Raw genomic sequence first — 27,946 nt, forward strand, 5'->3', positions numbered from 1 at the left:
TCGTGTAGCCACCGGCCGTATGATTTTTTCCACTTTCTACAGCCAGCTATATGATTTTCTATCGCCTTCTTCAGTCGGCTATGAGAACTCCTATGGTATTTTGAAACGCAGCTCCTATCGTCAATTTTTACTAGGGCCTTTTTTTCATCGACCAAAAATATTAAATCTACTTTGTTCTGAAATAGACATTAGACAAAGCTATAGACAAAGGAGACAAATGGAAAACGGAGCTATTATATTGGTGGATGCAGGCGATAAATCTTAGAATCTGAGCTCCTGCACCGCAATTACAATAGGTATTTAAAGTGACCCTCATAGAATTTCAGTGGAGCCTCGATTAACCGCGGAGTTCGGGACTGGCACTACCGCGGATAATCCAAAAGTAAGCTGTTTGGCAAAGAAAAGGGATTGGAAAGACTGTACCTATGTTGAAAGAACCCATTAAATATTAGGAAGGAACACGATTATCTATTAGTTAAAAAAGAATAAATTTTACTTACAGGCCCGCCACAAGGGGGGGGATACTGGGTCCTTGGTACCGGGGCCCGGGCCCTGGAGGGGCCCGTGACGCAGGTGCGACAAACCACTACGAATTCATGTGTAACCCTTGTCTCGTAGGAAAAAGTGAAAAAATTACCCTAAAAATTCCGCAAAAGGTGAATAAAGTTTCAAAAACACGCTAGGGCACTATAAAATTTTTCTCACTTTTTTAGAGATTTTCAAGATTTTGAGTATATGCAGAATGATATTTTTAGTAACTGTGTTTCATTTTCTTCCGTTGTCGGATGCTAAGAGGCTCCTTTCTGGGCATCCTCGACTTCAATGGCTTAACTCCCTTGCCATAGACGTACGAAAGGGGAGTCCAGGGGGGCCCGGCTCCCCATAGAATTGAAAATTATCATCTGCCTCCTCAAAAAAAAAAATTTATAGATGTTTTGAATGCAACAATTCGAAAGTTTTTGGTGCTGAAAGTAAACAAAAAGGCGTAATTATTCTGCAGAAATTGATGGAAAATCTCCATCATAAGAGCTTCATAATGCGTCCAAATAGATTTAAAATTTCAAAAATTTCCCGGGGGAGGCCCCCCGGACCCCCCCCCCCCTCCCTAGGCTAGGGGCCCGGGCCAGAAAATTGGTACCAGGGCCCGAGATGGGATGTGGCGGGCCTGTTTACTTAGGAGAATTCATTTTGGCAAACATAATTTCTGGGAGGAATTTTTCACGAAAGTTGGTGCCATAAAATTGCGGCGTTTTTAGGCCACAGCCACCGAAAAAAAACCGCGGATAATCGAGACTCTACTGTAATTTGAAAGTAAATTGGTGGTGAAATGGCAACACCCCATATCTCTGTTAACAAAACATAGTTTCTCTTTCAAACGTTCATTTTGAAAAGATGACTAATTATCATTATTGCAGAAAATCCCATAAGATATTTCTTAACCTTTTCGAGAATTTACCCGGAGAAATTCAAACAAAAGTCTAGTTGCATTCTATGAAAAAAATACTCTGGGAAAAATTGGCAGTAGAATCTGTGTTCCAAAATACCATAGACCTAAAGCCGGCTGTAAGATTTCCAATACCTTCTGTAGCCGGCTGTACAATTTCTTATAGCCTTTTATAGCCGATGGTGATACGATAGCAACAGCCAGACGATAAAGTTTATGCTATACTTTACTAAATACGGATACTAGGACTTAATGAGTTTTTGGACTACCGCTCTCTTTTTGTGCCGTAGTATCTTGATATTTTTTGCGAGGAAAGCTCCGTACTTTTGAAGGATGCCTGTCATTCTTAATATGTTGGAGTGCTTTCAATTTCTTATGATACTGTGCAATACGTCTGGTGTGAAATAGTTGCTTCAGACGCCGTGGCACGCTGCGGCGCGGCGGGCGAGCAGAGAGCGCGAAACGCGCATTGGCGCCTACAAACCTAACAGTGATACTATGTGATACTATACTTAACGCGTAATGCGTGAAGTATCCCTGTTAGGTTTGTAGGCGCCAGTGCGTCGCCGCTCCGCTTGGTGTTAGCAGGCTCCGCGGAGGTATCTAAGGGCGTTGCATTTTGAGAGCCCTTTTTTCTGATTCGAATAAGTCCAAAGGGGTCCTTTTTTGTCATTTCGGAAGAGCCCTGAAGGACTCATTTATTGCCGATTCGAAGAAGACTCGATGGAGCCTTTTTTTGCCGCTTCTAAGGACCTTAAAAGAGCCCCTTTATCTGATTCGAAGGAGTCCTTTTTTGCCGTTTCCAAGGGACCATTTATTGCCGATTTGAAGAGGCCTTGATGCGGTTTTATACCGCCTCTAAGGACCTTCAAGGCACCGGGCTCTTTATCGCCGATTCGACAAAAGGGTCCTTTTTGCCGGGGGCCCTTTGGTACTGATTCAGAGAGGCCTCGAGGGCGCATTTCTATGCAATTTTGAACTTTGGAGGCCCCTAGTAGGGAACCTTTCCTACCTTCCTCAAGGGATTTCGTAGGGGCCTTCGGCGATTTTTCCCCCCTTTAGCGAAATCCATAATGGGGGCTGTCCATATAATACGTAACGCAGTTTTTCCGATTTTTTTACCCCCATCCCCCCTCCGTAACGCATCGTAACGCAAGCTCGAACCATCCCCCCCCCTCAAAAAAAATAAATAAATACGTAACACAAGCCTCGCCCCTCCCCCCTATTTTGGTCAGTTTTTTAAATTAACAAGGAAAAAAAAGGTCTTACGGCAAAAAAGAGTTACGTAACGTTGGGCTTGACCCCCCCTCCTCCCCCCTTAATACGTTACGTATTGTATGGGCAGCCCCAATGACTTTTTTCTAATTCAAAAATTCCCGCGACATAAGGCCTCTTTTGACACATTTAAGACGCGCGTGCGAGTCGATTCCTTCAAATACCATAGGGCTACTTCACTCACTCACAAGGCTCGAGGCTTGTCTGGATCGCGAATGCCGCCGGCGCCACACAGTTGTCATTAGTGTATGGCTCGATATTACAAGACCGGTAAAGTGTGAAAAACCAATGGGAAAGTGAACAATCCGAGCGTCAAGACTTTTTCGTAAAACTGTGTTTCTATTTCCAGTTTAATTAACACAATAATTTTCAAAGTGTCAGATTTTTGTCAATTTTTTGTTTGTATTTTTATTTTCATTCTTATTTTTATTTCGATGGCTAAATTCTGAAAACACGTATCTCGGAATCCGCATCATTAACTCATGAACCCTGAGACTCATAAGGATACACGCAAAACATGAGCATCCTTACGAGTCTCAGGGTTCATGATGCGGATTCCGAGTTACGTGTTTTCAGAATTTAACCATCGATTTATTCATTCATTACGCGTCATTTAACTAGTAAACGGCACTGATTTTTCTATGAGCAGAGCGAAGAAAGGATCCAATAAAACGTTCAAAAAAAATTAAGACAGTTGTCAATTTTGGCGGCTAAAAAGTACATTTAAAAAAAACAAACGAACAAAAAAATCCGAACTGTGTTTTTCAGAATGTGTTCTTTTTAGACTGTCACTATTACTATTCTACTTGATTCTATGTATCTTCTGTATACTAATTTAGCTTTGGCACAATTTTTCGTTGGAAGAGGAAAATAAAAGTTGAATTCCAAGTATACAACGGATTCTCATTTTTTCATCCAGTTTAAGAAAATATACTAAGTTTTGCATTTCTGGTCTCTTTTTGGATAATGTTTCAAAAATAATATTAAAGAATAGGGTCTAAAATAGCGTAAAATTCATTCTAAAAGGGCCTAATTTTCAAAATTTTCCGGGGGAGGGCCCCCGGACCCCCCTTCTACTGGGGGCCCCCCAGACCCCCCTAGGGGCCCGCCCCATACTTAATTTAGGGCCAGTCCGCCCTGATGGCGATAAAGTGTAAAGCCCGGCGATAGAAACTAAAGCCCGACTGTATACTTTTTTATAGCTTCGTAAATCCCGATGATTTTCTATAGCCTTCTTTAGTCGGCTATAAGAACTCCTATGGTATTTTGAAACGCAGCTCCTATCGCCAATTTTCACCAGGGTAATAGAGGATGAAATGCATCAATCAAGATATGTATGCATTCTTGTACCGACTTTCGCACCATCAATCTGTTCATTCTATGATCTCTTTCTAGTCAGGCTCTACTGGGAAATAAGATTTTTCAGTAACGAAGTTACTAGATTTTAATGGGGAAGGTCATGCGTACATAACTTCAAGGAATGCTTACATATTGAATAGAAAAATGCTCTCTTAATAGTCATGTCATTTTCCCACTATTCATCCCACAGGAATATAGATGTTTGACAAGCGTTTAAGTTAAAAACAGTTTTTCTTTAAATATTACTTTTCCATTAATTGCGTTCTTCATTGGGTAGCTAGTTATAGACAGGTGAGAATAATTGTAACACTGGATTAAATCAGTGCACAAAAATTTTATTTAAAATATAAAGACATAAACACACAAAACAACACCATTTAACAACCTTCCATAGTTACATAAAATCGCTTGCCCTTTCCTTAAATCTATAGTCAAAAGGTCCCAGTCTTGCCAAATTTAAACAGGCAACAGTGAAAATGTAGCAATAAGCATGGCTCTTGAAAAAATGAATTTGGCTTAGTACTTATACATAGATTCATCACAAAGTGCTTGGAAAAATTGTGCGTATAGGAAGAACTTAGAGAGACCAGCAAGAAAAGAAAGCCAATCGAATAGAGATTTGACTTCGCTGGAATTGACACATTTCTTATCAGTTGCAAAGGAAGTTCAGAGAAATTAAAACATTTTGATTTTTTAGTGAGTGAAGGTAGATACTGAGGATCAATTTAAAAATTTCTCTGATGAGATCATTCAACTGCACAGTTTGGTGGGCTTAGAAGAAAAAACTTTTAAAAAGAAAGTTTCACTTTAAGATAGACAGTCTAGTGGTGCCCCACAAATATATACTTACAGTCATATTCAGTGCAGAAGGATTAAAACATTGACCATTTATATACCTTGCGCCAATTTGTGTGACAGGACAGGCCCTTGACAAGATTCAGATTTTTGTTCTTACAAATAGTATTTTTTTTTTTGATAAATCGAGCTAGGTAATTTACTGCATTATTGCACTGTATACATAATACATGATTTTAAGTATAACACTTAAGTAAGTACTAACTAACTTGAGGATGATTTTTTTGGTTAAACAGTGTGAGTCATGGACATAGCCCAGGGTGGTCATGAAAGATAAAGAATACCTCCTCCCACAGTACAAATGGGGGTGCAGGGGGCCTCCACAAGAAACTGTTGACAAATTGACTGCATTTCAGATGCGCATTTTGTACGTAAATACAAACTTTCATAAACATTTGGTGAATTTCTTTAAGTATTTGATTACATTGTTTTTTTCTTTCCATCTAATTTTGCATTGCATAGCAACAAAATTGAGGGTTGCATTTCAAGTCAAAATATGCGAGAGGGACCCGAATGATGCTCAATCAAATTCTAAGGGACCAAGCCTTCCTCCTTTATAGCTATGTCCATGATGGGAGTATCTTAAAATTGTTGCAGGGAGGCACGTTTATTGAAAGGAAAATACTTAATACTTCTACTCTCTTCTAAAATTTAGAACCTGGAATATTCATCGGAATGGTGGGATATATAGTACATATGAAAAAATGAATACTGGATCTGATAAAACAACCTTGAGAGAAGAAAACGAGCAACTCCTTACTTAATTGAATTTTAAATTTCAAAGAGAGAGTCCATAACTATAGCAAATTACGAGAAGTTTGTTCATCTTACGAGCTATGGGAGACACAGTTTAACTGTTAAAATAAAATAAAATAATAGAGGAGTCTAATGAATAGTTTTCAGGTAACTTTTTGCTCATTTTCATAGAAAAATTGATTTGATAGACGGTTGAGAATGTCACTTCGGAGCTGTACTCAAATATTTGATGAATATTACCAATTTAATTTTGAGCCATTTGCTGGAGTTGAGAGAAAGGAAAATCTCAGGATTGAGTATATCAAAGCCAAAACTTGCCCTTGCAAGCTTTGAATATGATACCTTTGGGTTCTAGAAACTTTTACAAAATGAAAGAGGAGTACGCAATATTAGAAATACCTGTAATTAAATGATTAGAAGTTTAGCCTAATGTCTGAAAACTAACAAGAGCTACTGTAAAATGTTAAACATATTGCTGGCTCTCCTTCATAAGCATGCAATCGGAAATTGCAGGAGAGCTTTCAAACTATTTTACACTTCTTAATTACTTAAATTTTCTTTGATATGTTCTGTAAAAATAAGTTTATAAACTTATTTTGATTGCACTTATTGATCACATAACATTGTTATGAGACTCTACAGCAATACTTACTCAATCATCAAATGATCTAGATTTTGTGATCTAGCCATTGTCTAATTGCTGAATCTGATTTTAAAAAAATGCATACATTTATTTAAAAACATTTCTTACTTAAAGATCACTTTCTCTTAAAATTGATAAAAAGTTAGAACGTTCATGAATGAAATGGGCAGCTCATGTATCATCTGGGTGATGCACAGTTTGTCCTTGGACAAAACTGAGCCAACCAAAATTGAGAATCATCAATTAAGATAATTAAAAATTAATGGTAATTTTATATTTAAAGAAAAATGAACAAAATCACACTAATTAGACTGAAGATAATCCTTGAGAAGATAACACTTACATAGGAAAGTTAGAACCCAACGTAAATACTTGAAGGAAAGTATTTGCAATACAAAAAAGAGAAGACTTACGAAAACTTGATAAAACAATGTTATCAAAGTCCTAAATCTGATTTTGGGAACAGAATCAGATTTCAGGACAGTATCACAGGTAAAATAAATTCTAAGTGCAAGTGGAAATCACTCTGGAACATCCAAGAGACCACTTAAATATTAGCTGCAGCTATTAGGTACATTTTGCCAGATGTGTCAGTGTAATAAATCAGTTTTCACCTATCAACCTTACAGTTCATCATGAACAACTTTGAATGACTGTAAAATGTTGATTCTTTTTTGTAGCTCATCCTGTTTTTCTTTAGTCATTTTAGCTTTCAACAATTTCTCGACTCTCTCAACCTCTTTTGGCACAAAATCTTCTCCCTTTTCAATGACTTTGCGCATGCTTTTAACATATATTTCAGCGGACTTTGCTTCGGTTAAACTTGAGATCTTATCCCAGAGATCTTCGGCTACGCGCAGTTTCTTTTTGCGCTCTTTGGCATCTGATGAAAGCATGAATTCCTCTACCAGTTTGTCAAACTTTTCTAGGCAGCCAGCACAGCCAAGGTACAAACCTGTCTTTTTACTCTTAATGAAATCGTATAGAGCTTGATACGTGAACTCAGAGTCCTCCTTGGCAACGAATGTGTACGGTTCTGGAGTGCCATCAATGAACAACTTGACCACAGGAAAATCTTCAGTTTTGATGTTAAACCTGACAACAATAAAACGACAAATTATGGAAAAAATCAAGTATTGAGTGAACTTCGGGTTAAAAATAACATTCGTGAAAAATATTGACTAAAAATAGGAGCTCTAAAAGAAGAACTGTCTTTTAACGGATCATAAGAAGTAAAGCTTGGCAATAGTAAGGAAAAAGGAATGCTACATAAATAATAATATTTATTGACCATCTACATGATTGTTACAATTTTTTGACTCATGATAAATATAAATTACTTAAGAACATTATTTATACAGCAGAAAATTGAAAAAAATTACTTTAGTAAATAATTCAAGCTTACATGGTCATTTTCAATCCTTAATTTTATAGAAGAATTAGGGTTGCTTGAGCCCTCAGCTGCATTCATCATTCTTTATCGACAAGGGAAGACATTACTTGCTGGCTGAAGCTAACCACGCATCAATCATTACAAAAATGTTGCCTTAAAACAGCAGTTAATGACCATCAATATGAATGAAAATACAAACCTCTTGATGAGTTCCTCATTTTCTTTGTCACCATAATCCTTCACAGCTACTTCTGCCACCAGCAAATCATTAACGGTGTAAGTAGATTCTGCAAACTTCGTGTACACTTCTTGTTTGTGTCCATACGGATAAGCGGCATTGAACTTCACAATCGTTACTTTGAACTTGGATAAAAGCTGAAAATAAATCAACGATACAGATAGATAAATTGCAAAAGAATCCAACGGGAAGATAGACAACAGAAAATACCTATACCTTCTCTTGCTTCATTTTAGTCAGGTTGTCCCTTGAGAGAAGTTCTTGCATAGAAGGAATTGAGTCAGTGATGTGAATTATAGATATTGTCTGGCCTGAGACATTTTCAAAAATCAGTCGAAGGAGGAGATCACTTGGGTAAGTAGGTATGCACTTCTCCTGCCGAAGTGACACTTCCCTATATTGACCAACAATTGAAGTCGTAGAAAGTTTGTCTTACTGTCCCAATATTTTTGTAACAAATTTAATATTCAACAGACTTCTTGCAAGATAAATGAAAGCACACATACTTGGGGTAAGATTGTAAAAGAATCAATTTTGAGAGATGGCTCACCTTATCAAAAGTAAGGGTGTCCAATTGTGTGATGCCTTTGCCATAGGCATCTCCAAGAAGTAGAACTAATGATAAAACCAATAAAAACACTGCTGAAGACTTCATTTTCAGTTTTATGGAAACCTAAGAACCTGATCAACGCTAAAAAGGAAATGAGCCGGGCACTTTCGCGACACGTCAAATTCTCATTTTCCACTTATCACAAAATGTTATCACCACGCAAAGTTTTGTGATTCGTCGACTGGCAGATGTCACCGGTTTGTTTACTGTAAACAATCTAACCTCAAAAATTTGGGAACCCATGCATGGATGTGTTAGATAATCATTCGGTTTCACACTATTTTATAAGTTTTTAGTGTTTCTAATTTTCCAGTTCTCTGCCTTCTCACTCTATGATTATGTATGTGTTGTAAATTTATAGGAATTTCATGATCGTGGCTCTGGGAAGTCAAGAATGTCCTCAAAACAGAGTGGACCCTCCTACAAGTGGTAAGACCCAACACCCATTAATTGGATCAATCCGTTTTGATATGTTTTTCCGTTAGCATTCATGTTAATTTTTTGGATACTCACTAAAATTTAAAATGAATATCTGTGCAGAACATTTGGCTCATCGGTACAATATGCAAAGAAATATATCCAACAGTCACAGGCGTTTTTTCGACAAAGCCTCAAAGGTTGATCTATACACTTAATCGGCAATTAAAAACTCACCAGAAACATTTTTCAGATTGTTTGGATGTTTGGTATGCCGTTCTATTAAGACTTCAGATTGCCGCACACTAAATCGGAAGAATTTTCACAACAACGTGACAGTAAGCTTTGATCAAGGGTCGGGACTTCATTTGTGACAAATTTCATGATAATATAGTCATTGGCTTTTCATTAAATATTCCTTGAGGCAGGAACACAATTATTTGAAACTCAAAAGTGGGTATAATAGACTGTCAAGTAGGAAGAACTCAATCATGAAGTAGTGAGTCAGTTTTTCATCGATATTTGCTCAAGCAAAGGAAGGGTCAATCCTGCATATTTTTATGCTCAGAACACGGGAGAATTCCAGAAATTTAGCCTTCGGTTACGTTTAATCCAATTCTCCCGAGGAAGATATTAGGAAGCAACTAACGTAAAAAAAAGAAACAAATAATTTTAACTCATGCCACTCTTTTTGAAACATTGAAAATTTTGAATTTTCACCTTTGACAGGTCTCGTTTTTCCCGACTCCATCACCCCTCAAGATTTCAAGCAAGTTTCTTTTGTATAATCACGTTAGTAATCTAATTAAATGATTTCAGGGTTTGCCGCATCCATGATGTCTACAAGGATAAGCACTCTTTGCCCTCCCAGACCACCTCTGATCACCCATTGAAATCTGCCATTATTGTGCGTATTTTTTGCTCCTGTCTCAGTCGCTGTCATTTTTTTTTATTCCCACCCAAGCACTGGTTTCAATGTTTAGTAATGAGTCTAATTTCTCCTATAGAGAGCTGTGGGATTGTAGGTGGTCAATCATCTCTTTTTACTGAAAAAATTTTCAAAGTAGCTACTGTAAAAGCAGGGTGGAGCCTGTTTCAGATTACTTTTCCTTTTTCACTGTAAGCGCAGGATAGGAAATAGACTTTGCATTCCATATCCTGCACATAAAGCGGAAGAGGAAAAGTTTCTAATCTGAAATCGGCTCTACAAGGTTGAAGGAGGACACTTCTCTCTTTCAAATATTTGTAAAAGACCTGATGTAACTTTCTAATGAGAGGTTAAATTAATATCATTCTTCACAACAAAAACAGAAAATGAACACTAAGTAAAGGAACATAAATCTAACATAAAATGTAATTACTAATGAATTAGCTAGGTACAGGTAAACTTGGAAATTTTTTATCATGAATAGTGTGCAGAACAAATCAGTTCAGAGCAGAGAGATTAGCTTTTAAGCAGTTATTTTCACAGTATGAAATTTGAATGAAATGCACAAAACATCTTAATATTGCCAGGAAAAGTGCTTCCAAAACTTTAGAAGTCTAAAATGGACCATCATTTCATTGGGAAAGCTACAGGAGAAATTTAGAACCTGTAATCTTAAGAATGGCAAAATATCTTGTGTTTTTGTAATTATTAGGGGTACATACTATATTGCTCAATAATTTTTTTTTAGGATCGCAATAAACAAGGGAATCCAGGTAAGAGTGGATGCCACGCATATTTTGTCAAAACTCCCATGCCTTTTCCTAATTATTCTTTCAAACATGTTTCCTCAGACTTCTTTCCTCCATCATCATTAATAATCATGCAATTTTATTTCCAGGAACGCAAGTTATCTCATACGCCATCTGCAAAAGTCACAAATAATGTCTCTGACTCTACTACAATTGTCGAACCACTTGGCGTGTCATTGGATGGTTCAGACCCTCTTAGTTCTTTTGCAAAATTAACCTATGACCCTCTCTCGAAAATAGCAGCTGATGAAGTAAGCATTCAGTATTTATTCATACAAATAATTCCTTATAACATTCACTGTCTGAAAATTAAATACAAATCAAGCAAAGGATATGCCGTGTTTCTCTGCGCAAATTATAAGGAATAAGCAAGGCTTGTGACCTTGGCAGTAAGTCAAGGGTGTCAGAAAGTTCCATTATGCTGACCTATGCTGCAATCCAGCGTTTTTGTCTCAAAGCCAAAAGTCTAATTTTAGGGTAAAATGCTCGATTACATCTTTAAATTTCGAGTTGACCCCAATTTTTGAAGGTATTGAGCAAAAAAGCCAGAATTTCTAAAGTTGCCTCATGATCCAAGATTTTGCCTCATTAGCCATCATCCTAAATTCGCAAGATCAGGTTAATTCTGCTCTCTTGCCAACTGTTGCGTAGCAGAGTTAAATCGCACCCCAAGACTCACATACAGCATGATGGAGCACCCTCATACAGCAGCCCTGAAACATTTTTAGGAATACTGGGCAAACACTTTCAATGTAATTCTGTCTGTATGCCTTTTTTATCATACTTTACGAGAATGAGGATTAAGAGTGTATTTGTTACAGTGCGTTGATGAATTAGATGAAGACAGCAATGAACCAGGAGAGGTGGAAGGAATGGAACCATGGTCTGTGCGGCGACGAGAAATTCTGAGGAGATTCACAACATCAGAAAAATTAACGATGGTGACATTTCTGCTCGGTGGAGAAAAGGGTAAGAGACTATCTTAAAAATTAAAACAATCTAAATCCCGTACTGAGGAGTTTCTCAGTGTAAATTATTATTCAAATGACTCCTTAGGTTTGCAACTCACTCGTTTCTCTCAGTGCTCGGTTTGAATTCAAATCGAACAATTTAGAAAACATTTTTAGAATGCAAAAATATGTAATCAGCATCACCAAATGAACAGTTTATGCAGTTGCTTCACAAGTGCAACTTTTACTTTTTTCTAAATCAGGGCTGGATGTGTCACAGAACTTTTAAGTAGACAGAAATCTTTTCACTGATTGTTCTATTGTCAGCGATCATTTAAGTACCATAATATAATAGGTATTCTCCTTTTTAAAATGTTTTAAATACATGTTTTACTGTCTAAGTTGTGAAAACCCTTTCCTCAAAAATGCTGCATCCTTTGAGATAAATATTTATTGAAAGACTAGAAATCATCACAACAACCATAAAATGCTGCACATTTTTAAGAGTAATTTAGCTTATCTGCATATAAAAGTAATTATTTTGTCCGAAATCAGGAAAAGAATCAGAATTTACCTCTGAGTGAAATTATTTGCCTGTTTGCCTAGTTGCCTGTTTGCCTGTTGCCTGTTTGCCCAGTTGCAGGCATTTTGTCAAATGCCCGCAACTGATGTAAACTTCCAAATTTTCAAAAACTAATGTGTTTGAAAAAGTGATTTTGTCAGTATTTTTAAATAGTCGGAATTTTTATGTCAACTGTGTGTCAAAATTCTTGGTGTTGCTTTTGATTATCTCTCCTCTGTAAGGGAAATTTCAAAATATAAGTTGTTTTAGACGCCTGTGACAGAAATCGTACATTATAATTCACTGCACATATTCATCTCTACCTGATCATCAAGTAGACATCATTAAAGTTAATCTGTTTTTTGGCATTAAAGTGACAGTCAAGACACCAACCTCGCAGATCAAGAACAGGCTAGAGCAACTGGACGATTTTGAAGAGGACTCTGAATACAGAGAAGCAGACCTAACGCAAAAAGAGTACATGGCTCGCATTGAACTCATGCATGAAGATCTGCTAACTGCATGGCAGCAAGACCAAAAAGTAACAGCCTTAAAAATCATAATACAGGTAAACCTATTCCTTTTCCTCAGACTGTAACTAGTGCTCTTTGTCATTGTAGAAGATTATGAATGGGGTGTCTTTGAGTCTCGCTCAATAATGAGAGCTGCTTGAGGAGAAATACTGCCTTATCTGTGTTCTAGAGCTTCAAAGACAGACTTGTGCAATGATTTCACGGTTCAGTTCCACTTTAAAAGTTGATTTTCAGGTTTGTCTTTTCTTAAATGGTGCAACAGTGTCACATTTAAGCTTAAATCATTTCACAAAACTTTTTACTTCAGATTCACCACAAAAAAGTTCTCTCCTAGAAAGTCAAATTTGTGATTCCAAAGAAAGTTTCTTATACAAAGTGATCCGAGAGTCACACACTACCAGCACGAGACATCATCTCTGTAACTTTTGAAAAAAATGAAAAAGGGACTTAAATTTTGTGACTGCTTCCAGTTTTAAAGAAAACAATTTTTGGGAGCCCCCTAAATTTGATCACCCTAAATAGGGTCAAGAACCATCGGGCAGTGGCAGTGTTTTAGGGGCAGTGCGAGACTTGGTTCACCCTGTAATGTCCCTCGATGAGGAAATTTTTATTTTTCTATGTTTCCCTGTTAAAACATATTATCTCCATCTCTGGCAGATATATTTAACAACCGTGATGTGAAGGAGTATCCAGCATGTACACTTCAAATTATGCATCACATCGATGACCAAAGTGCAAATCTGCATATTTTGGCAACATTGCAGACTTCCTGTCATACATTATTTTTCCTTAACAATCTAGTCAATGTAATTCCTTGAAACTTCCTTGATTTTTCTTCTCTGTCAGAGCAGAATATTCTGTATAATTTTCAAGGTATGACGTTGCCTTATTTCTCTTCAAAATAAAATAAAATTGGAGTGAAAATTTTGAGACACTGCAATAAAGGTACATATATGGTTTTGTACTTTGCACTCTAAAATAATAGGACTAATATCTTGATGATAGGTAGTAGTCCAGAGAAGTGTGAGACCTTGCACTAAGAAATAATTTTTCAATGTTTTTCCTATGCTTCATTTTGTTCCTCACTTTAAAACCTAAATTCGTACAGTCCTTTGATGTTTCTTCTTTGATTTCAGTGCCTGAAACTTCTTGTGGATACATCAGTAATACAATTCTATCCAAGTAAATTTGTGCTAATATCCGATATTTTAGACACATTTGGAGAGCTTGTGTATGAAAGATTACACTCAAAATCAAAATGTATTGTGTAAGTATGTTACTTTCCACCCACTGCGTTAGCATGATTTGTTAACACAAGAGTCATATTGATGACTGTTCACAAAAAATGCAAGACTCTATCTCGATTTTCACAAATCTCCGATGATGTTTCATTTTCCTTAAGGAAACTAAGCATTATGTTTCCTACAATTTCGTTTGATTTTTTCAAAACAAGTGGAAATTCATAAAAAAAAGTTACTCAAAGCTATTGGTCAAGAAAATGAAACATGAGCAACCTGAATCTCAATATCATCGAAACAATTCGTCGGAACATACAATTCTCTTGCAATTTTTTTTTTAAAAAGGTATCAATATGTACTTCTAATTTTTGACAATGTTTAAAAGAAGAAATAAAAAAATGTTTGAAGCTTGTATCCTTGATTTTTCTAATCAATTTTTAACTCAACTTTTTGGAGCTCCAGTGCTTCTCATTTATTGGTGTATGTCGAGCCTTTTTTATGAGCCTTTTTCCTGAGTACATCAACGGTGTAAAATGAGACCAAGCTGAACATGTTAAGTAAACATTTTTACAACAAAACATCACTTCAGTTTGACAATGAGCCAGAAATTGAAAATCTCTCATTGCAAAAAACAAGTACTATAGAACCGCGTTGTTGCAGACCCAGGCTTATATATCCATAACTAGAATACTAGAAGAATACTATCCAAACATTAATTATCCACTTTTAATTTGCTAATATTTGAGGTGTCAGATTCAGATACCAAGGGTAGCTTAAATTAGCCCTTGATGGACTTCTTCCAAGTAAAATGTAATCACCGGGAATAAAAAGATGAAAAAAAAAGAAGCAAGTATGAAATAAAAATTTTAAAACCGTATATTTTGATGCTCAAAGATTTCATACATCATCTATTGAATAATATCGAAATATTTTGATCAGTTTTTGCAATTAGACCATTTTTCTCATCGATGATCAAGTGTAAGTACAATGTTTAACACACAGTACGTTTGAAATTTTTCAGGCCAGGCAGAGACTTTGGAAAGCCTTTACCCCCAAAGTTCACACCAGACATGGTACCAGAGTCTGCTAAAGAAACATGTCGCAATTGGTTTTACAAAATAGCCTCCATACGAGAACTCGTACCTCGCCTTTACGTTGAAGCTGCCCTATTAAAGTCATACAGTTTCATCAAGCAAAAGTAAGTGCTATGTGCTCCCTTACTGGAACATTCTTCAGAATGTCCTCTAGTGAAAAGGTCTTTCCTGCTGTTCAAAAGTGTATTCCTAACTATTCATTGTCTTACGACCTTGTTGTGAATGATGTGTATTTAAGTCTGTAGATAACAGTTTTTTCAGATGGATTTTCCACACCCCTCTCTGTATCACTGACAATTTTAATACGAAGACTTTCATACTAAATTCTCTCATATGCAGCGAGAAATGCATTCACGATGACTACTATCACTGTTACCTTGCCTATGTGATAGGTACGAGGTGCACAGCATGCTTGGTGCTCAACAACAAACAGATAGGCTCAGACCCTGACTCAAAACTCCCACACTCACCATATTGCACGAGTTTTCCCATCAAGATCCCTGGCAATCTTGCGAAGACCAGTCAATCCATTCCTCTTGAGAGTATGCGAGGGGGCCAGTGAATATATCATCCTAAGAACCCCTAGAAGCCTTAGTCTAATATTTCATTTGCTGTCAATCAAGTTTAGAATGTATATTTTGTTGTCAAACAATAAAATCACAGGTGACCAAATGTTATGTTTTTAGCGAGCAAGGCCCTGCACTGTTGCGTCTCTGTAGAATGGTGCGAGGAATTGGCGATCCCCTAGTTGCTGCCTACACTAGATGTTATCTATGCCGCGTAGCATCATCTTTAAATTGTGCCAGTCAAAATTTCTTAAAAGAAAATATCTGCGACTTCATCGCATCTTACAATCAGGTATGAATTTATTCATGTGATCACTTTTCTCCCATTCTTCTAACAAGTAGTTTTTTTTTTTTTTTCTTAATTTCTGCAAGACTTATTCAAAATTAACATCTTTCAGTCTAGGTTTAAATTTTCTCGGTCAATCTTTAGGACTCTCAAAAATTGTTAAAAAAGTATAATTTTATTTAATTTAATAATTTAAGAATTTTAATTTGTCCATCCCAAACAAGGATCATGAATTGAAAACAAAAAACCCAAATTCTGTAGAAATGCTGAAACATTGAGCTCAGTCTTTCCAGTTTTCAATTAAACCCCGTCATTGTTGACAGATAAAGCCGAAGAATCAGCATTTTCCCCCTTTTAAACCCACTTAAAATATACACATTTCACCGCCCAATCTGGTAATCTGAAGCCTTAAGCCCAGAACTAGCAAAAATTTCTTTCTCATCAATCGCTTCATATCATAGCTGTCCAAATCCTGTATACTTCTGGTAGCCTTTTAATTACTATTATCATTTTTTTTCATCCTTGATCAGTCTTCAAACAATTGTTTGTTTGTCTCTTGAAGCACTGTGGTTCATCAAACTGTGTTTAAAATGTTTTAGCTATTCAACAAAATTGTTCGTTTGGACTTAGCTCATCAACGGGTTCCTGTCCCAGAATATTTGATGCTATTTCCTCCTGCAGTTGACTGGATGTTCCAGGGCTATGTGTTCAATGCCTCTGATAAAATTTTGGACGAAGTCTTAGCTCAGTGCAAAGTCAAAATCAACAAGTAGGTCCACTTAACTCTTTAATCTTTTCTTTAAACCCACTCAAGACATAAACAGTTCAGTATTTCATGACCTAAAAACTTATGAGTTCATGGAGGAAGCTCAATCTAATTATTTGTCTAAAATTTATCCTCTCCAAAAGATATGAATTACAAAAAAGAGATATTCTGGCATCTAAAACTCCTTGGGTGTTAAAACATCTTGACAACGCAACCAGCTCAGTTGTGCACCATTCGTATGAAATTTAGGAACTCCCGCAAGAACAGGAGAAAACGTGATATCCTGTGCGGAAGACAACGTTTTTGCGCTGGAAAAGTCGGGTTTTATATTACATATTTTTTTATTTTCAAGGGAAGCGATCAAGCTTTTTTGTCAAAAATGAGAGAGGGTTTATTGATCCTGGGGAAGACTTGGAACTTTCTGCACCCCAGCCTTTCTCAAGTCCCAAAGTGAATATAAAGAAACTAAAATGAAAATAGAACATTTCATTTTTTTCAGTTATTGATAGGATGGTGAAATATGGGGTGTGAAGTATTTGCAATGAGGGCCATGGTATCTTGGTTTCGTCAAATAAGCCTGCAGTTATCTAATCAGATGATTGTTTTCTGAAAAGTAATTATATTTAACAAACCTATGTGTTTTGGATCAGGTCTTCAAGTGGTTCTCTAACTAAATTATTTTCATTCAATTACAAGAGAAAAAAAGATATTCTCAATTTACTTCAAAATTCATTACTCAGTTGTACCAAACATTCCTGTGTTGCAAGATGTTATCCCACTTTAAAGTTTCCTTACATATACTTAACCTCTCATTTCAAATGAAACGCAGTAGGTTTTGCTCGTTATTTCTCCCTGGCATCTATTTTAATGCAGTTTTATTTAACTGAGAACATACTTTTTTCATTATCTATAGTTCTTTATGTTTTGTTTACAGTGGTCTTCTAATTAATGCTATGTTAGCAACATTCCGATCCTCCTACATTGCAAAACATGCACTGCAATTTTTTGAGTTAATATCTGCTTGCAGTGATGAAGGTTTGTTTTGTTTCTATCTTGAACTATCAGTTTAGAAAAAAGAAAGTTCTAACAAGTTAGATAGCATCCTATTTCCACCTCATGATGCTTTTGTGTCTTGATCTCTCTTTGAAATTTGCTGACAGGATAAAATCCGAGACTATTTGTTGGATAAGAATTGAGAAGAATGCAAGTATAATACTTCGGTTTTATTAGCTTGCTTTAAATTCTTTATCAACATTTGTTTGGTTTTTCTTTATTTTATTTGTTTTTCTCTTTATTAAAAGAAATTGTATTTAAAAGTATTATAACTGCTACAAGAACTATATGCCTTGTATTGATCTACATGAATTGAATTCAATTAAATTTACAAAGGTATTAAGAAACAAATTAATATTAGATAATGCAGATTATCTAGAAGAGCAGGAATTTTAGGACTCTCTGTCTAAATTTCTAATTTAATAGCACTGTATTGTCATTCCTCCTTTTGCGCCTCATTCACATTTTCTCTTTATGATTGAATAAAGAATTGAAGGAAAATAATCATTGATTTCAATTGTCTCTCCAAAATTTCATGAAATTAAATCCAGTCATGTTAGTCTAGTAAAGAAGGTTAAAATGAAATAAAATTTTCAATTTTTCATCCATTTTTGGGTGAGTCATATGATCTATATTCGACCTTGTTTTTCTACGATGGAAAGTTTGATCAAATAATGTCTCATCAAGACTGGTGTATGAAATGTATGTCTGCATTAATTGTAAAAATTGTATTATTCCTTATCCAGGATTCCCCCAGTATCTATTGCTGAAACAATTTGGGGTTTGCTTAAATCAATGTGAGCCGGAAAACAGTGCTGAGATATTGAGTGATGTTTGGTTGAAAGTGGCGCAGATCAAAGACTCCCAGAATTATCTGTGTGTTGCTGAAGTCTGGGCTGAGTTCATTTCAAAACATTTTGCGGTAAATATACTATTCTTTAATTTATTTAAAAACTATCTAGCTATTAATATTTTTCACTCTCACTTTTTATGGTCAAGATTTTTTCGAAATATTACTGCTTTTTCTAAAAGTCCTTCTTCTGCAGGACAAAGGAGGTATACTTTTTTTACACATAAATAAAATCCGTATTTATCTCTACCTCTTCTTAAAAGTTTTTCTCAGAAAAATGTGAATTTTCAATCTCTTTGATCTCTTGATTTATTGTGACCCAGTACAACAAAATATTATTCAAATAGTTTTGTCTGAATTATTTTTTTGCAGTGATTTCTACCATATTTTAATAACATTTATTACTTATTCTTTTATTTTTAAATTGGTCTTTTAAGCCTCTTCTCTAATCTAGATTTTTTCCTTTTTTTTTTTCATGTAGAGTGAAGAAATCAACAGTTTCCTTGGTGATGTGGTAGACCATCTAATGGGTAAAAAAGAGTGCAAAGAAAATTACGACTATCTACAATCGATTTTGAAGATAATTTTAACGCACGCCTCGGATTTTTATTCTCTCTTTTCTATGGTAATAATTCTATTTCCTTTAACTAAAATCTATGTATGTATACTGTATATTTAGTATGACATTCATGTAAAGTAATTAACAGAAAGTTCCGAATATATGAAGCTTGATAGTCTGTTTTGATCGCAGATTTTATTTCAACAATTAAGTTAGTAACGCTCAGAACCTTTAATCAACTCTTGTGTAAGAAATATGCAACTATCTCAAGTCTTAAAGATATCTCATCGTCAATGGCTGTTTCAGTTTCCCTTAGTGTGACTGTATAATCTATGTAAAGACTCCAGGAACGTATTTCAGAAATGATTTCAGCTTTTGGACACTTGGAAAAATAAGTTCCAAAAACTTCCAGGAGGAATGTGACATTTCCATCTTCAAAATGTGCATCATGTAAATGAAGACTTCATCGTAATTAATTAAAATTGTTTTGGCCTTGCGCAGGGCAATAGCATATCCCTCAGTATGAACTAAAAGTAACTCAATTATCTTGTCTATGTCAATTATTTTTTTGTATGCACTGTTTAACTTCCTTCTTCTCTGATATTTTTCAGAACAACTTAATACCTTATCTAGATCTGTTCAAGTCAGATAGCACTAAAGTATCTCTTTGCAAAATGATTCTAGTGGAATTCTCTCATAGGAAAAATTTAATTCTCAATGACTTAGTCGTTATCAATTCTTTTATGTTTATATGCAGAGTTCTTCATGATTCTGTCAAGTAAGTACACTTTAAATTCCTTTTTTTAACTCCTTTTTACTTGTGTTCAAAAATTGTGGCAATATTAATGATCGAGATTTCCTGCTCTACTCCCAATGAGAGACTGCACGCGCAATATCGAGAAATTTGACGCCGGTTAAATTTTGGTTTATTTGATATTATGCTTCCTATAACTTCCTAAGCATGATTATTATTTAAAATTGAAATTTCCATGCATCAACTTTTTTGGTCTTATACCAAAGCTTTGAAGTAACCAGTAGTTACTAAGTGTGGTATTTTAGTTGTATCTCAAACTGTGCCAGTTGAGTACTTGAGAAAGTCGAACGGTGCTTTAAAATAGCTCATACATGCTTATCTGTTTTCTGGTATTTTTTTTTTCATGATTCATTTATTTATTTTTTCTCTCTCGTTTTCATTTTTTCAGTGCTTTATCAATAGAAGATGAAAAAAGACAGATTAGTAACTTATTATCATGTTTCATCCAAAGGGTGGACATGGGCAAAAAGTTTGAGGAACAACTTAGTTTCTACGTCAACGCCAGAGCAGCATTTACAAATTTAGACCTAGTTCAAACATCTTTAGTCCAGGTAATACTCGTAGATTTATTTTTCACAGCCATATTTTTCAAAAATTCTAGGTAAATTTAAATGACAAGGCTGCTCTAGATTTGATTCATTATTAAAGCTTTTAAAAAAATTTGAAGTTAATTAGAAGTTAAGCCTTTAGAAAAAGTAATGATTTGACCCTTTCATGCCCGTACAACCAAATCAAAATCCCAAATGGGACTGAATTATATATTTAAAAAAAAAACTACTTAACAGAATGTAAGCCAGTTTTGTATAAATTAAACCTCAGTACTCTCTCTCTTCCCTGCAATTAATAGCTAAATATGTAATGTAAGTAATTCTTCCCTAAAATTAAAGCATTAATTTTAAAAGCTGAATTAGCTTTTTGAGCTTTCGATGTTGAATCCCTTTAACTTTCTACCTCTGATTTCAGTGTGTAATCCGTTTAGCATGTGAAACTCATCTCATTATGAAAGGCAATCATTCCTCTAGAACAGCATCTTTTGTGAAAGCGTGTATAGCGTACTGCTTCATCACTATTCCCTCAATATCTCTCGAGGCCTTTGGAGTTCTGACCCAACTCAAATTGTACCTGCTAACTGGTCAAGTAGCCCTACTGAATCAATGTCTTGGTCAAGGTTAGTACCCATCCAGCCGAAGCATTATAATTTACCATTACTTTTTGGATTTGTGTCTTTAATGAATAAAACTCGTACAATGGTAATGAGTTAATTTTATTTAAATTGGTTTATGCTGATCAATTAGTTGATTTTTGTCAACTGAGTCACCGGAAAATATCTGGAAATGGAAAAAACGTCACATCTCTTCTCTCTGAAACTCTATGTAGAAAGTGATTCACCCAATGGGAAGTTTTGAGATCAACTCCTGAACAAGATACATATTAATAAGTTTCATTAACACGGATCAAATGGAAGTTAGATTATACACATGATATCATTTGTATTTTTGCTATTTGACCAATACATTTGGGAAACTCCTTGCTTTTCGGACTCCTGATGTGTGCTTTGTATTCCTTGTGAAATTTTGAAGAGAAAGTATGTTACCTAGTGTTTTAATTCATACCTTGTCTAGAGGTCCATTATTTTTCCATCTGTTAATGATTAGCTCCTGTGATACCTAGATGTTTCAAATATTTTTTGGTTTTTTTTCTCTCTACCAGTTCAACCAAATCTTAAAATTTTTTTAGTAATCTTGTTCATTTTTTTACCGTTTTAGCTGATGCCTGCCTGAAAGCTGCCTTATCTCTCGTGCCAAAATTTCCAACCTCGTTTATAATTGACAACGTTTCCAAAAGTTCAGAGCCATTTTTAATCTCTTATTTTTGTGATTTCCTATCTACTCTTCTTGTAGTTCCTGTGAGTATCAATTCTATTTTTCTTTCACATTCTACCTTCATTTCCATTTTCTTCTCATTTAAACACTGTAAATTGGATTAATACAAAACCATGTGTCAGCCAGCATAAGTATTTTAGATCGTTTAGCATACTATGTAACTAGTCTACATAATTTCTTGAAAATTATCTCAATTTCATATCTGTCATCTGAAAATTCTGCATGAACTTCCAGGTATAAAGTTGGCTTATTTCTCTCCAAAAAAATATGAAATAGGAGTGGAAATTCTAAAACATAGTAGGTAATGGAAATATTTGGCTTCAACTTTTGTCCATCAACATATGATTGTAGATCTACTGTACTGAGGAGAGTACGGAGTCCAATTATTATTCCCAATATGCTCCATTTTATCAGTATTTATCGTAGGGAACCTTTTCCTACACCATTGTTTGTTAGAATTTGTTATATCACTGGACAAAAAAAAAATTTAAAAAAAAAAAAAAAAAAAAAACGTAAACTGTGCTTTTTGAAATCTTATGTATATCATGTGACATATGAATTCTTGATCCAAAACCCTATAGATGTGAATAAGCTGCATGGTCAACAACAGTAATTGTATACAAACAAAATAGCAGCCATATTCAGCTAGAAAAGTCTTCAACTTTGTCTCTCTAAAGTATCAAAAAAATGTCTCACCTTATTAAGCTTTTTGTTGTTTCCATGAATTCATTTTGACTTATTTAAAGTGGTTTTACTTATTTCTCTTGCCCAGGATAACGCTGAACAAGAGGTCTTATTCTTAACTCGGGAATTGATCAAAACGTTGAGAAAGTATCCATGGGAAAATGAGCTATCTCGATCGTATTTGTACCTGTATGCATTAGATATGTTGTCAACATGTGTTCAAGTATCTTATCCTTATCACGTTAAAAACGGTAAGCTTTGTAAATCATTCACTTTATATTTTAGAAATTTAGAATTCTGTAAATCAGTGGTTATCTATATGTAGCCTTTTATTGACCTGTTTCCAAGTGTCTCTCAGCTCGTTTACAAAAGTTAACCTTCATTTATCAATGGACTAATGATCACTCGATTACAATCTCCAAATGCTGTGAAAAAAATACTTTTAGTTTTTGAATATTACACTAGGTATACTTAAGCTCTAATAGAGAGATTACTATTATGTAGGTATCCATGTTCTTGGACACTGTTTTTTTTTCTATGCTGCTTCAACCTCATTTTTCATATATTTTAGTAGATGAAACAGTGGTTTACCCTTTCGATAAGAAATGAAGCTAGGAAGGTCATCATCAAATGCTGAGTGTGTGAACATCAACTCTTCATTCCAAGTCATAGGTTGGAGTTTAAAAATTTATTGATTCCTCTGATCATAAAATGTAACATTTTGAGAGCACACAACCAAAATTGATAAATAGGTCCTGTAGCAAAACGGCTGCCAGAATAGCTGAATTTTCAAGAAACAGGCTTCTTATTGAGAATTACATCGATATGGTTTTTGGAACTTCTGATCACGACAATTCCGCTATAAAATTGTAAGCTGTATTACGGCTGAACCATCTAGTGAATGTTGTCATTACTTCTTTTTTAGTTGATTCAAATGACGTATATTATGGGTCTCACTCCAAGTTTATCAAAGAGGTTAATTGGATTTGCTCGGTCATTCTAGAGGAAATTTTAGCTGTGTTGAAAGCATTTGCACAGCCTGATAAACTCAGACTTCAAGTAAGTATCTTTGATTCCTCCTACAATTTACCCTAATTTTTTATATACCATCAATAGTTTAATATACATAGTTCAATATACCACAAAACAGGGTACAAAATTAAGCAACACAGGAGGTATATTTTTTCCAATCAAAATTTTGAGTAGAATACAATTGCTGCATTGAAACTTCATAAAATATCGGTTTTTTTCCACAGTAATTCACACTTCCTGCTCACAAAAAATTAGGGTCCACTCAAACAAATCGAACACAAAACTAACTTCAGTATTTTACGATGGAAGAATTTTTCTGTGTCGTAACTTTTTTGGACAAAATTAAAGGTATCTTGTATTAAGAGTAGAGAACAGAAATGTGCATGTAACTAATCTCTATGTAGTTATTTGCTTAACGTGAAGGTTAGTTTTAATGCCTGGTTTTACCTAATTTAATTATGAATGTACACAGGGTGATCCAAAAATCCCACACTACCTTTTTAAACCTCAGAGATTTTGCCCTTTTTCAGAGAGGTCCATCTAAAATTCAGAGGGATCCTGAAAGACATATCTCCTGACCCAGGAGCACTCACAAAATTTCAAGTCTCTCTCTCAGTTTGTCCAAAAGTTACAGGGGTGGTGACTGGTTCTACTACTGTGGGACTCTTGGATCACTATGTATAAATAATTAATGATAGTAATGGTTTAAATAATCTGCATACCATAGATAAGAGAGGCATAGCAACTAAATTTAAAGGCTTCTGCACTCCTTTTTGATACCTAAATCACTTTAAACGTTTAGCATAATCAAATTTCCGGTCAATATAATGTGCTACAATTTATTCAAAGAACAGGTGAAAAACAAGGAAGATTAGTTTGTATTTCAAAAAGCAAAAAGAAATCATATTATGATTTTCTTTTTAATACAGAAGGAAGTAGATTGCATTGAAGTTCTCGTATGAAGCAATACAAAGCAATAGATGTACAGACTTACCAGTGTGTATGGGTATAATTTTATTTTATTGTTTACTTTTTAGCATGAGTTGGCAGCTGCATTACTTCACAGGATGGTGGTTCGAGCAGACTTGAGGGATGAATCAGTTCTCACCCTTTGTGTGAATTTGATAGGCCTCATCAAAAAAACCAGGTCGGCTGCTTCGCCAAATACATATGCTGTAAGTGGTTTATTTTCTGTCATAAAAGAACATAAACAAATCAATGAATACTGAAATATTCGACTTGTCTCATTTTGTAGAATTCTCCTCTTGACTTACTGGAATTTGATTTTTCTCAAATTTTAGAATAGAATTCAACTATTCCCTATGCTCACCCCTTTTCACTTTCTGTCTCAAAGTTTAGAAACATTTGTAAGCGTCTGTTGATATGTTGATATGAAGAAATCGTACCTTGATGGATGATAAATCTATCAAATAGTGGTTAAAAAATCAGTCCAAAAATTTCAATAGGAACTTCGTTTAAAAATTAACTAAAGTTTTCCATACAAGGGTTTTTTTTTCTATAATCATAATGTTCCTACTTTTTACCAAGAATATCGTTAACTTTTTTTTATGTAAATCTCTACGTTTTTATCTTTGTTTCTAGATCAGTAGAATTCAAGACTATCTGAAGTGGAAAACTCGAAAGCTGCCAGAAATCTCGTCAGAAAATGTCTACCATTTGTTGTCAGTCAAATTAAAAGAGGCAATCAAGAGCTGATGGAGGTTATACTTTTTTGTCAAAAATAATCAAATTATTTTTTTATGTGCCTTTTCATTTTACACTCTTAAAGGTGTTTATTTTGAACTTTTCTTATCGTTCTATCTCGTCCTCAAACTGCGCCAAACATCAAATAGTGTAGAAAAGAAAAATAATCCATAAAGTTTTAAAATGTTACAACAGATATTTTTCCATATCACTGCAAATTGCCCAGTTGTGCTGGAAACATGAAAAAAAAACACGACAAAGGTCAATGAAACACCACAGGTTGGCGCTTCTCTGCACTACCGTGGTAAAGTTCCACCTTGATGACTTAGTCTATACAAAATGTCAGAAAGGCAAGAATTAAGGAGAAAAAATAGTTCTGTTAAGTTTGCAGTCTGTTTAAGTTCTGCATTCAATTGGAGGCAACTTGTTGTGAGTCTTTCCATTTAATCATGAAGTTTATTATACCAAGCCAGAATCTCTCAGAAGTTAATTCCCAAATGATTTTGAAGTATTTCAAAAAGAAACCTCCTCATCTTAGCCTCCTAAAAGAAATGACCAGACCATCAATGGAGGTTACCATTTTACAACATTGTCCGAAAGCTGTAAAATTTTGAATTGCTGTATCTAGAAATGTTGCTAGTAACAAAAAATTCTTTGCTCAGGTTTGAAGTTATCTATCAAATAAGCTCTGCTTTTTTAGATTTTTGGTGCACTTTGAAAGGAGGAAAATTGATGAGACAAGTTCCAACTTTAACTTCCTTTTGTTATTTACTGCAGAGGTAGTTTTCTATTTCAACCTATTATGTCCTTTGACACTTTTCCTTTCAATTCATTCATGTTGGTTAAAGTTAAATTGATTAATTCCCTTAAGTTGGCCAATGAAAATTCTTTACAGGCAGGATAATTGCAATTCAACCAGAAGACCAGTTTTTGAAGACTTTCGGGGAAAAACTTGATGATCTTTCAATCCTTTCCAAAGCTTAAAATGCCCCAAAATGTTGGTATGAATGCCTGTGTGAACTGTCAAATACTATGGAATAGTCAACTTTTATATCAATAAAATCCCCTGCTTATAAAGAAGTCAAAATGTGTGAGCTGTGCTTTAGTGAAAGCAGAAATAAACTCCCTAATATTTTTTTAAAATTTCTTGTCATCAAATTTCACTTTGATTCAAAAATATTTTCCAAGTCCGAGAGCAGGTTTCTAATGAAATCAAAGGAGCCATCTTGTTTCCTCCAAGATTAACACTGACAGTCTAGCAATGGGGGCAAATCAGGAAGAAGACGCCAATTTTGCTAGACACCCTGCTACGGTATTTTTAAGAATCCAATTTAGGCATCTTGATTTTACAGGTTGAAATTTTAAACATGCTCTGTCGTGTGTGACTGATATGTATTAGACTGATGTGTGTTTTGTGACAGGATCTGTGAAAGAGGGCCTTATTTTCTGGGAGAAAGTTTTCCTCAACTTTTTTCTAATTGTCTTGGAACTTCAGGACTCATATGTCTTTCAATATTTAAACTCTCTGCGTTGAATTTTTGCTAAAATTTCCAAATCTTCCTTTATAAATTTGGAAAAACTTGATGAAAATGTTTCTCCGAAAAAGAAGGTCTCTTTTCACGGATTTGATCATATTTTTATTTTTTATTTATCTTTTTTTCTTTCTTTTTTTTTCAATCATTCATTACCCTGACATTATTGAACAAAATTGTGCTATTTTATAATAAATAATGATTCTGCAATTATTCTGCATCTGCAGCATTAAAGATGTCTCGTCAAGAAGTTGACAAATGATCAAGGATGTGGTTATTGTGGCGAGTAGAACCCTCTCCAATTAACAATTTTCTGCAAAAAAAAAATTAAACTTTGGCTTCAAAATAGTGATGCTATAGATTAAAACTGAGTTTGAAGTTTTGTAAATGCTGCATTTAGCTAGATGATCAGCATTTACTTAGAGAACATACTCTAATATTAGGTACTCTAGGTTTAGGTACTCTAATATTTTTGTACCCACTATTAAATTGAAAGTTTAAATACTTACATAGTACCTTTTCACTGAGATATCTTTAAAACTATTAAAAACACAGTATGAATAATTTAAACATAAGGTGGATGCTGGCGCCCAAAAACAAAATTGTATTTCCGCTCTGAGTATGTGGGTAGTCTCTTATCCTTACGTTGTAGACATAAATGCAAATCCCCCCCCCCCCCACATGAATCATTAAAATGTATTTTTCCGCTACTGTTAGTGGGTACCTCTGAACAAACATTTTTTGCAGAAGTTGGCGAGTTTTAATGTGCCCCATTAATGTTTGAGTATTGAATGCTTAATCTTCAAACAATATGTTCCAATCATTTTCATTTGACTTGTTTAACAGTTTAAATTGAGTAATTCCTTTAAATATTCATTGTTATTGTATTCATATTTTAAAATAAAAATACTATTATTTTTTTCTATCCAAACGATTTTCTTTTTATTTTATGAATATATTCCATCCATCTAAAATATTCTGGTAAGTAATTGGTCGTTGGACGAATACCTAAATAACGATATCCGGTCACCTCCTTCCTTCTCTCCTAACGTTTTGAACAGTATTTACGTTTCTAATCGGAATTTTTTAGAATCTTCTGCGAAAACAAGTAGG

The 27,946-nt window shown here is 34.8% G+C and overlaps 3 protein-coding genes across 4 annotated transcripts in view; 1 reads left to right on the forward strand and 2 right to left on the reverse strand.

Annotated features, from left to right (window-relative positions):
- LOC109041147 (vitellogenin) overlaps nucleotides 1-27,946 on the reverse strand; it is a 393,940-nt gene that overhangs the window by 244,800 nt on the left and 121,194 nt on the right. The gene's annotated exons all lie outside the window — the stretch shown is intronic.
- On the reverse strand, nucleotides 4,393-8,747 carry wbl (endoplasmic reticulum protein 29-like protein wbl). The gene is made up of 3 exons (XM_019057532.2): nucleotides 8,514-8,747; nucleotides 7,925-8,100; nucleotides 4,393-7,427 (listed from the first exon to the last, which is right to left on the reverse strand). The coding sequence occupies exons 1-3, from the start codon at nucleotides 8,616-8,618 to the stop codon at nucleotides 6,956-6,958; spliced, it is 753 nt and encodes a 250-aa protein (XP_018913077.1). The 5' UTR covers nucleotides 8,619-8,747; the 3' UTR covers nucleotides 4,393-6,955.
- Nucleotides 8,812-27,165, forward strand: LOC109041258 (VPS35 endosomal protein-sorting factor-like). Of its 2 annotated transcripts, none has more exons than XM_019057529.2 (20): nucleotides 8,812-9,002; nucleotides 9,810-9,897; nucleotides 10,817-10,978; nucleotides 11,549-11,696; nucleotides 12,614-12,807; nucleotides 13,909-14,039; nucleotides 15,032-15,208; nucleotides 15,791-15,962; nucleotides 16,556-16,725; nucleotides 17,636-17,757; nucleotides 18,522-18,697; nucleotides 19,107-19,250; nucleotides 19,796-19,962; nucleotides 20,387-20,549; nucleotides 20,962-21,166; nucleotides 21,765-21,904; nucleotides 22,654-22,816; nucleotides 23,491-23,624; nucleotides 24,635-24,772; nucleotides 25,200-27,165. In XM_019057529.2, exons 1-20 carry the CDS (start codon nucleotides 8,968-8,970, stop codon nucleotides 25,311-25,313), a joined length of 2,943 nt encoding a protein of 980 aa, XP_018913074.2. In that variant the 5' UTR covers nucleotides 8,812-8,967; the 3' UTR covers nucleotides 25,314-27,165. The 2 variants fall into 2 exon arrangements, with proteins under 2 accessions (XP_018913074.2, XP_018913075.2); XM_019057530.2 differs by having other exon boundaries at nucleotides 17,657-17,757.

Source organism: Bemisia tabaci, chromosome 1 (genome assembly GCF_918797505.1).
Source record: "Bemisia tabaci chromosome 1, PGI_BMITA_v3".
Lineage (NCBI taxonomy): Eukaryota > Metazoa > Arthropoda > Insecta > Hemiptera > Aleyrodidae > Bemisia > Bemisia tabaci.

Coding starts and splice junctions, on each gene's coding strand:
- wbl (XM_019057532.2), bottom strand. CDS start 8,618: ATGAAGTCTTCAGCAGTGTTTTTATTGGTTTTATCATTAGTTCTACTT. Junction 8,101..8,513: donor ACACCCTTACTTTTGATAAG/GTGAGCCATCTC, acceptor ATTTATTTTCAG/CTTTTATCCAAGTTCAAAGT. Junction 7,428..7,924: donor AATGAGGAACTCATCAAGAG/GTTTGTATTTTC, acceptor TATTGTTGTCAG/GTTTAACATCAAAACTGAAG.
- LOC109041258 (XM_019057529.2), top strand. CDS start 8,968: ATGTCCTCAAAACAGAGTGGACCCTCCTACAAGTG. Junction 11,697..12,613: donor TCTGCTCGGTGGAGAAAAGG/GTAAGAGACTAT, acceptor TTGGCATTAAAG/TGACAGTCAAGACACCAACC. Junction 23,625..24,634: donor CTGATAAACTCAGACTTCAA/GTAAGTATCTTT, acceptor TTTACTTTTTAG/CATGAGTTGGCAGCTGCATT.